Source organism: Salvelinus sp. IW2-2015, unplaced genomic scaffold, assembly GCF_002910315.2.
Source record: "Salvelinus sp. IW2-2015 unplaced genomic scaffold, ASM291031v2 Un_scaffold741, whole genome shotgun sequence".
NCBI lineage: Eukaryota > Metazoa > Chordata > Actinopteri > Salmoniformes > Salmonidae > Salvelinus > Salvelinus sp. IW2-2015.
Window position 1 is genome coordinate 754568 of NW_019942601.1, and position 9116 is coordinate 763683.

General features: G+C 48.0%; 2 protein-coding genes across 5 annotated transcripts in view; one reads left to right on the forward strand and one right to left on the reverse strand.

Moving 5' to 3' along the window:
- The first annotated feature begins 2933 nt into the window (after nucleotides 1-2933).
- On the forward strand, nucleotides 2934-6327 carry LOC112068800 (uncharacterized). 4 transcript variants are annotated; one of them, XR_011475218.1, is made up of 7 exons: nucleotides 2934-3298; nucleotides 3411-3581; nucleotides 3673-3921; nucleotides 4007-4572; nucleotides 5190-5427; nucleotides 5650-5779; nucleotides 5874-6327. XR_011475218.1 is itself a non-coding variant. In XM_024136009.2 (4 exons), exons 2-4 carry the CDS (start codon nucleotides 3514-3516, stop codon nucleotides 4539-4541), a joined length of 759 nt encoding a protein of 252 aa, XP_023991777.1. In that variant the 5' UTR covers nucleotides 2934-3298; nucleotides 3411-3513; the 3' UTR covers nucleotides 4542-4757. The 4 variants fall into 4 exon arrangements, 1 of the variants encoding a protein (XP_023991777.1); XR_002893628.2 differs by having other exon boundaries at nucleotides 3673-3828; XR_011475217.1 differs by having other exon boundaries at nucleotides 3673-3828; nucleotides 4007-4187.
- Nucleotides 6328-6342: 15 nt separating this feature from the next.
- Nucleotides 6343-9116, reverse strand: part of LOC112068799 (uncharacterized) — an 11063-nt gene continuing 8289 nt past the window's right edge. Inside the window, exons 4-7 of the mRNA XM_024136006.2 lie at nucleotides 8375-8579; nucleotides 8019-8267; nucleotides 7479-7914; nucleotides 6343-6729 (exon numbers count right to left, since the gene is read on the reverse strand). Coding sequence (XP_023991774.1) covers nucleotides 6487-6729; nucleotides 7479-7914; nucleotides 8019-8267; nucleotides 8375-8439 — 993 coding nt within the window. The 5' untranslated portion in view covers nucleotides 8440-8579 and the 3' untranslated portion in view covers nucleotides 6343-6486. The remainder of the gene's footprint in view (nucleotides 6730-7478; nucleotides 7915-8018; nucleotides 8268-8374; nucleotides 8580-9116) is intronic.

Sequence of the window (9116 nt, forward strand, 5' to 3'; positions counted from 1 at the left end):
TGAATGCACCAATTTGTAAGTCGCTCTGGATAAGAGCGTCTGCTAAATGACTTAAATGTAAATGTAAATGTTCAATTTGGTTTAAATAATGCAAAAACAAAGTGTTGGAGAAGAAAGTAAAAGTGCAATATGTGCCATGTAAAAAAGCTAACGTTTAAGTTCCTTGCTCAGAACATGAGAACATAAGAAAGCTGGTGGTTCCTTTTAACATGAGTCTTCAATATTCCCAGGTAAGGAGTTTTAGGTTGTAGTTATTATAGGACTATTTCTCTCTACCATTTGTATTTCATATACCTTTGACTATTGGATGTCCTTATAGGCACTTTAGTATTGCCAGTGTAACAGTATAGCTTCTGTCCCTCTCCTTGCCCCAGGAACACATCGACAACAGCCACCATCGAAGCATCATTACCCATCGCTCCACAAAAGCCGCGGCCCTTGCAGAGGAAGGGGAACAACTACTCAAAGTCTCAGAGCGAGTGACGTCACCGATTGAAACGCTATTAGCACGCACCCCGCTAACTAGCTAGCCATTTCACGTCGGTTACACCAGCCTAATCTCGGGAGTTGATAGGCTTGAAGCATTGCGAAGAGCTGCTGGCAAACGCACGAAAGTGCTGTTTGAATGAATGCTTACGAGCCTGCTGCTGCCTACCATCGCTCAGTCAGACTGCTCTATCAAATCATAGACTTAATTATAACATTTATCTCACAGAAATACGAGCCTTTGGTCATTGATATGGTCGAATCCGGAAACTATAATTTAGAGAGAAAAAAACGTTTATTCTTTCAGTGAAATACGGAACCGTTCCGTATTTTATCTAACGGGTGGCATCCCTAAGTCTAAATATTGCTGTTATATTGTACAACCTTCAATGTTATGTCATAATTATGTACAATTCTGGCAAATTAATTACGGTTTTTGTTAGGAATAAATGGACTTCACACAGTTCGCAACGAGCCAGGCGACCCAAATTGCTGCATATACCCTGACTGCTTGCACGGAACGCAAGAGAAGTGACACAATTTCCCTAATTATAAGAAATTCGTGTTAGCAGTCAATATTAACTAAATATGCAGGTTTAAAAATATGTCCTTGTGTATTGATTTTAAAGAAAGGCATTGATGTTTATGGTTAGGTTTGGTGCTAAATCATCACCAGTTTAGCGAAGTAGGCTGTGATTCGATGAGAAATTAACAGGCACCGCATTGATTATATGCAATGCAGGACACGCTAGATAAACTAGTAATATCATCAACCATGTGTAGTTAACTAGTGATTATGTTAAGATTGATTTGTTTTTTATAAGATAAGTTTAATGCTAGCTAGCAACTTACCTTGGCTTCTTGCTGCCCTCGCGTAACAAGTAGTCAGCCTGCCATGCAGGCTCCTCGTGGAGTGCAATGTAAGGCAGGTGGTTAGAGCGTTGGACTAGTAACCGGAAGGTTGCAAAAACTAATCCCCAAGCTGACAAGGTAAAAATCTGTCGTTCTTCCCCTGAACAAGGCAGTTAACCCACCGTTCCTAGGCCGTCATTGAAAATAAGAATGTGTTCTTAACTGACTTGCCTAGTTAAATAAAGGTGTAAAAAAATAAAAATGGGCAAATCGATGTCCAAAAATACAGATTTCCGATTGTTATGAAAACTTGAAATCGGCCATTCCGATTAATCGGTCGACATCTAGTGAAAATTTGTGTCCACTCACTGAGATGACTGTGTTTGTCTGTCTGTGTTTGTTTGACGGCCCTCAGGTGACCAAGAAACTCTGGGGCAGCACACGGGACAGCAGCGTGGGCCACAAATGTGGGCAATGAGTACGGCCAGGTGCTCATTACGGTCCTCACTGACGGCGAAGGAGAGGGCCTGCACGACATGGCAGCTGGCCTCCAGCAGCGCTACAGTAGAGCTGGAGTGGCACCTACCAAGCTGCTCTACGTCGACCGGGACTGCGGCGCCCTGATGGGGAAGACGGCAGCCATGTTCAGCCAGTGGGATGAGCTCATCGTCCGGCTGGATGTGTGGCACCTCATCCGTCGTTTTGCTCAGGGAGTGACCACAGAGACAACAAAAAAGAGATTTGTACATAAACAGAACCGCACATGTTTTGTATAATTTATGAATATATACCAGTGTACTTTGCAGGCCTTGTGTGATCCTTCACAAGACTGCAGCCCATGAGCTTCTGGCTCAGCTCATTGATGGCGTTCTGGGCTACACCATCATAGCAGTGCAGGGGCTGCTTCTGTCCCCCCCCCTCCGCTGCAGCTTCGGCACGGTCCTCATTCCACCCAACCAACCCTTCAAGGAGGTAGGGCTGAAAGAGCTCGACACGAGCACTTGTTCCTATGAACGACAACAACAAACAAGATCTCCTCACATGCACAGTTGTTGACACTCACAACAACGCAACCCGGTTTTACATTTAACATACCAGGAATGTTGAGGTGGAAAGACTCCAGGGAGGTGGACCCACGTGAGCAGCGCAACACAGGCAGGATGACCCCTCCCTTGGTCACGTCCTTGCCCTTGTTGGTGTAGATGCTGACACCAGGGGGGTCCTGAATGCAGACCAGGTGTCGTCTCTGGGTCTGCCAGGTGGCCTGCATTCGGTCACGGTCCAGGAGCCGGTTGCCCAGGGTGTCTGTGGCATCCATGAAAGTCTCCAGGAATTCCCCGATGAGACGCTCTGTGTCCTCCGCCCCGCGCGTGCGGCGACGACGACAGTGCCGAGCCATCTCTTTGGTGCTGATCCTCTTCATAACCTGTGCGTCGCTGAGCCCCGTGATGTGGCTCTCCTTCAGCTCCCCTCGCTTGGCCTCCCGCAGGCGCTCCACATCATCTGCATACCACACCAATATGCAGGAGGTGAGCCGCCGCATAAAGAGAGCATACAGAGGATGGGGAACTCATTGGGGTCGAGTATCTCTTCTCCCAGACCAATGGTGACCAGAAGCTGGAGTCCAGCCTCGGTAAGGACCCGGATGTCCCAGACGGGACACCTGATCTATTTGAGAGAGGAGAGGGAGAGGAGGACGACCTGAGAGAGCTTGATGAGGAGGATGACCCCACCATCTCCTTGCACACCCTCGATGAGTGTCTCCCACCACTCCCTTCACTCAGGAAGGCCACTTCACCGCCCACTGAGCCCACCCCATGTCAGCCCACTCCACCGCCCACTGAGCCCACCCCATGTCAGCCCACTCAACCCAACCCAGGTACCTGTCATCACACCCCCTGATGACACTACGGAGGAGGTGGACACTGCACCCGCTGCCAGTCAGGACACGGAGGATGACGTAAGAGCCTATCCACATCCTAAGCAGCTCACATTGCTTAAGTTTCTTTCCATTCATAATAGTTAATCTGACTATTAATCCAACCCTTCCCCACAACTCTTTTATTATCCAGGAGTACATAGGACCTGATGGGGTTAGTGGATACCAGCACGTCCTCCTGGCCAGGAGTCTGGTGAGGCTGCTGGAGGGGCCATGGGTCTCCAATGGGCACATAGATGACATCATGGCTCTCTGGGGAAACCTTCCAGAGAAGAGACAAGGCAGCAGTCTCCTACCCCGAGAGGTACGTACTGCACATTGTTCTAAACTCACTTCACACATAAAGCCATGAGTGTATTTCTCATTAATGTGATGTTTCCTTAATATACCTTCAGCTCCCTGCTTGGCCAAGGCTCTGGACCTGCTCAGTGGCCCAACACCAGCAGGACAGTAGAGGCCATTTTCGTTGAGCTGTGCCACAAACACCCTGCAGGCAAGATGGTGCTTGGGAACCGGGTCAACCGGTGGGCTGCTATCCTGGGGGACTACAGGTAAATCAGAACCATGGTGCTGGGCAGCCCAAACCTGATTACCCACACAAGGTTGCAACTGTTCCAAGTCAACAAGTTGACCTTGACACAGTGGTAAGTTTTATATATTTTATGTGTAGTTCACTGGTTGACATAGTGTTAATGGTAACAATTAACATATTTCACGTTTTTCACACAGGTACAACAAACCGATGTCCCCCATGGAGAGAGTGACCCTGCACCAGACCCGGGACAGCATGACTACAGAGAGGGAGGAGTCAGGCCCTTTCCACGCTGCAGTCAGGAGCACATCACTGCTGCCAGCCCCATCAACCAGCAGCAGCTTCCAGAGGACAGAACGGGGCAGGCTACACAGCGTGGTAGAGCAGCCACTAGTCAGTCACTGCCACCTCTACCACCACCTAGTCTGCCTACCACCTCCTTCCCTATTTCTCCAGTCTCCCAAGACCTGCACTGCTCTGCTCTCTCCTGCTAGTGGACCCAAGGTCTCCAGGACCACCGTATGGAGGAAGAGGAAGAGTCTGGGAATAGTCAGGGAGCACAAGCCGTACGACGGATACAACTGCTCTAAATGTGGCAAGCCTAGAACTTGTGAATTTGGACACAGTATGTATGGAACTGTGAGATTCTGTGCCGCTACCTCTGGCAGCCAAACTGTGGAGGAGTGGCTGGCACTGATGAGGTCCCAGCGTGGTGTTAGCCAGGGCCAGTAAACATCGACTGACTTACGTGTACATTTTTTTTGTAAATATATTTCTTGTTCACTTTTTTTTTTTTACGACATTCATTTTCAATCAATTTAACTTGTTAATCTCTTGTATATTTAGTTCATTTTTAATCACCTTAGCTTTTACAGTAGGTGTAGGGGACATCATGCTGAGATAAGCACACATGACATCCCCTGTGACAATAAATAATAATTGAATACATTTTTTTTTCTCCTTTGAAATTCATTCTGATTTAATTTTATACACTCTTTATAAAGTTCAACAAATTAAAAAAAGTAAATCAGTCATAATTTTCTACTCAGTTAATAGACACACTATATACAGAATTGTAACACACCAAACAGTCCGTTTCTACTCAGACATGACCAACAGATACTAGAGGTGACAGCAGGGAGTCACCGCCCCCAGTGACGCCCACTAATCTCTGATTGGTTGCTGCACACCATTTGTTGAAGTTCATCCTCAGGGAGTCTATTACTCAAGATGGATAGAGCTTTCTAGAGGGCAGGTTTTGGCACTGTGATCAATGTAGTCTATAACTCTACAGGCTGTAAACAAACTTTTTAAAATTATGAATCTATTTGTTATCCACCTTTTAGTGTATCGGCTAATTCTTTATTTTGGTTCTCACAGCTACATAAGGCAGCTCAACACCTTGCCTGGGACAAGAATGTGTGCTGTCCAACACTATATTTGGAAGAAAGAATCAGAGGGAAGCCCAAAAGGCCCAACTGGAGTGTGACAGAATAAAAAGGCAGACGAGGGAGAGAGAGAGCACAGCGGCGTGCTGGAAAATACAAGGACTCGCCTCCACACCTGACATTTAGCCGTCCACGGTGGCCTCCAGTTCTGAACTAGCGGTTCCCCAGAGGTGAAGTCTTTATTTTATTTTTTATATTCCATAAATTTAATTCATCTTAAAAAATAAGCAATTAAAAAAAAAAAAAAAAACTTCAGTGGATCAAAATAAATCTATTACCCCAAAAAATGAATGAATTCATTCAAATAACATGTCAAAATCACAATTTTAAATATAGCAATATATTGTTTGGTGTGTTCATTAAGACACTAATACCCGTTTGTCCTTCTGTAGACAAGAACCCGATACCAGCCTCAGCCGAAAGGTTGTTAATCTCCCCGGTCCCCCCCCCCCCCCACCTGAAATTCAGCCATCCATGTTGGCCCCCAGTTCTGAACAGACACCCCTCCCACCACCCCCAAAGGTGAGTTCTCTTAAATTCACAGTTTGTTTGACAATAGCAATTTTCCTGTGTGTGATGTGTATAATAAGCCACTAATGCCTGTGTGTCCCTCTAGACAAGAACCTGAAGCCAGCTCCATCCAGAAGCAACAAGGGGGCCCGGAGGACAGCTAAAGCGGTGCCAACCAACAAGCAACCCCCCCCTAATGCTAGAGTTGCTGCCGCTTCCACCCTCGGAAAAGGCCTCCCCTTGACCAGATCCACATATTTGAGGAGGAGAATTGCAACGGCTGGTCATGAACCTTGTGAGGAAGAGGTTACCCGTTGCTTTCCCCTGCAAGATATGTGGCAAGCCTAAAAGAAAAGAATTTGGCCACAGCCAGTACAGGGGAGACTGTAAAAACTGGGGGCCTGGGCCTCGGGTGTCAAGGACCACAGCATGGAAGCGGAGGGTCAGAAATAGTTCTGTAATATGTTTTAATGTTTCAAAAATGTAAAGTTGTGTAATATGTTTGAAAATGTAAATAGTTAAAAGTATCTGTTTTCTTGGTTGATAAATAAAGAGCTTGAGAGCCTAAAACTATCACATGTCAAATAGCTCATTATTTATTGTTTTTGAATTTCGGGAAGCACATGGCTACTTAACATAATTGTAGCCACACCTACTTAAAGGGCCACTGTGCCTATTTAACATGGATATTACATAATTAATTTAGTACCTTAACATGTTTACATCAAGTTCATTTGAGCCATCTTTGGGGTCTCTGTAAAGTCCGTTAAGGTGCTCCACGAGCCCTGTGAAACCACAGGGGCCAACCTACAAGATGGCCATGGATCAAGATCCTGCTCAATCTTCTCAGTCCAATGGAGGGAGGAAAGGGGGTTTTGCTGGGTGACAAGTCTTGTGCTTTGAGGCTTTGTTGTGGTCAGCTGGGCCCTTTTGTTTTGTGACAGATGCATAAGTAAACCCAACTATTGAGAAAAGAGACATGTCACACACGAGAACTTGCTATACAATAATTTTATTGAACTATGTCAAAATGTTCCTGCGCCCGACTTCCCCGTGGGGGAACAGACCGACGTTAGTCTGGTGTCTCGCCTCTGACCTGCTGGCCATGGGTGACCCTACCAGTAGTCTTATAAACTACAGACAATATAGTTCCTCTGACCTGCTGGCCATGGGTGACCCTACCAGTAGTCTTATAAACTACAGACAATATAGTTCCTCTGACCTGCTGGCCATGGGTGACCCTACCAGTAGTCTTATAAACTACAGACAACATAGCTCTGAGGGTCGTCAACACACACAAGCCTCTACACCATGCTCAAGGTCTCGGTCCAGGTAGAGGGGAACTATTTAAAATAAAAACGTCCGAGACCACCCAGCCAGTGGCTCAGTGTCCGTCACCTCGCCCCTTAGCGTCCTTCATTTCCGCCAGCCACTGGGCCACGGTCTTACCCTCCACCAGCCACTGGGCCACGGTCTTACCCTCCACCAGCCACTGGGCCACGGTCTACCCTCCACAGCCACTGGCACGGTCTTACCCTCCACCACCACTGGGCCACGGTCTTCCCTCCACCAGCCCACTGGCCCAGGTCTTCCTCCCAGCCATGGGCGACGGTCCCGCTTCCGCTCCCACCAGCCACTGGGCCACGGTCTTCCCTCCACCAGCCACTGGGCCACGGTCTTCCCTCCACCAGCCACTGGGCCACGGTCTTACCCTCCTCAGCAACAGAGCAGAACGCCACTCCGCCGAAGCGGCTGTGCCCCGTCTCCCGCCGCTTCGGCAACCCGCGTTTGGAGCAGATGTACTGCTCGTATTGCCTTCGTCTCTTCCCGGCTGTCCCCTCCAAGCCGTTGTCCTTGGAGGTAAAGAGGAGCCCGTCGGTGGTCCTTGGGCTGGGAGGGGCCAGGAAGTGCGGGGGGTTGTTGCTCCAGGTGGGCTGGCAGAATGGGCGGACCGTCCTTGCTGGGTGGCCTGGCGTGGGACCGCGGGGGGCAGTGTAGGGAAAGGGAAGGGTGCCTGGATCCCCTCCCGCTGGTAGTGGACGGGCTTGGCTGCAGGGAGGGGCTGGGCGTTGACGCTGGGGGCAGGAGCGAGCTCCAATCCCTGCTGCAGCACCATCCTCTCCATCTCCTTCTGACACCGGGAGTACCTGAAACAGGGAGAGAAAACAAACACAAGCTGTCACTCAGATTGTCATTAGGCATTAGTCACATGGCTTTTATGTAACAAGTCTTCTATAAGTTAATGTCTTACCACTGACTGATGGTCCTTTGATTAAGCTCAAACAGCTGAAGGTTGGTCTGGGCCATCAACCTCGGGCTGTTCAGCATTGCCACCCTGATGGCCACGTAGTCTGCCAGAATGAGCGCCCGCCTGCTCTTCTTGACGCCGGCAGACTGCGTGGTGCTGGGATGGATCTGACAGAGATGACTGCAAATGGCCTCCACCAAACGGAAGATGGCTGGCCAATTAGCAGGGCCCGAGTTCAGTCCGAGAAGACAACTGAAACGAAGGAGATAAATAATTAGAGAACATAGAAAAATAATGACCTTCATATGCATTTAATATAGCGACAATATAATAGTCAGGTGAAGGACATGAATACTAACAATATACCGTTGGAGAGAGTCTGGTACTCCTTCCCCTTCAGTACCTTAAACCGCCCCCGATCCATCCTCTCCCCCTTGTCGGGCAGGGTAGATCAAACGCTACTTGTCATAGTTTGGCAGCGCCAGCCACAGCGCCACCAGACAGTCTACCCTGCGGTCCGACAACAACTGACGGTTCCAAGGCCCTGGCAAGCCTGCGGACATGCTGGTAGCCCGGCATTGCATCATAAGAGACAGGGAAAAATCGATGAGGACAATGTCACACATTTAGAGGTAACACATACGATTCCTCTACAAACGAAATAGACAATGTTATTTTATGTTGTGTAACTGAAAATCACACTGATGGATTCTGTTAAAATGTAACATGTTTCAAGTTAAACTGTAGTTTGTTTGTTTCCTGTTTGGTGAATGATTACTGTGAGTATTAATGGAGTTTAGGCCATGAAACTGTGTGTATGCTAATTTAGAAAGGTTGACCTAATCAGAAAAGAGGAAATTGTCTAGGATCAGAGAGCAGGGTCAGGCCCAGAAGATGGATAGCTAAACAAAGAGAGGACCATGGACATTCAACAGGGGAAAGGAGGGAAACTCATTGGGGTCATAACATGGATAGCTGGGGAGGTGACTCCTACAAGGGAAGAGTATAACATGTATAGCTGGGGAGGTGATGCTTACAAGGGAAGAGTATAACATGTATAGCTGGGGAGGTGACTCCTACAAGGGAAGAGTATAACATGTA

What these genes read in the sequence shown, in the direction of transcription:
- LOC112068800 (XM_024136009.2), top strand. Translation starts at nt 3,514, where the DNA reads ATGACATCATGGCTCTCTGGGGAAACCTTCCAGAGAAGAGACAAGGCA. An exon ending in GCAGTCTCCTACCCCGAGAG is followed by an intron (nt 3,582 to 3,672) that starts GTACGTACTGCA and finishes ATATACCTTCAG; the next exon opens with CTCCCTGCTTGGCCAAGGCT. An exon ending in GCTATCCTGGGGGACTACAG is followed by an intron (nt 3,829 to 4,006) that starts GTAAATCAGAAC and finishes TTTTTCACACAG; the next exon opens with GTACAACAAACCGATGTCCC.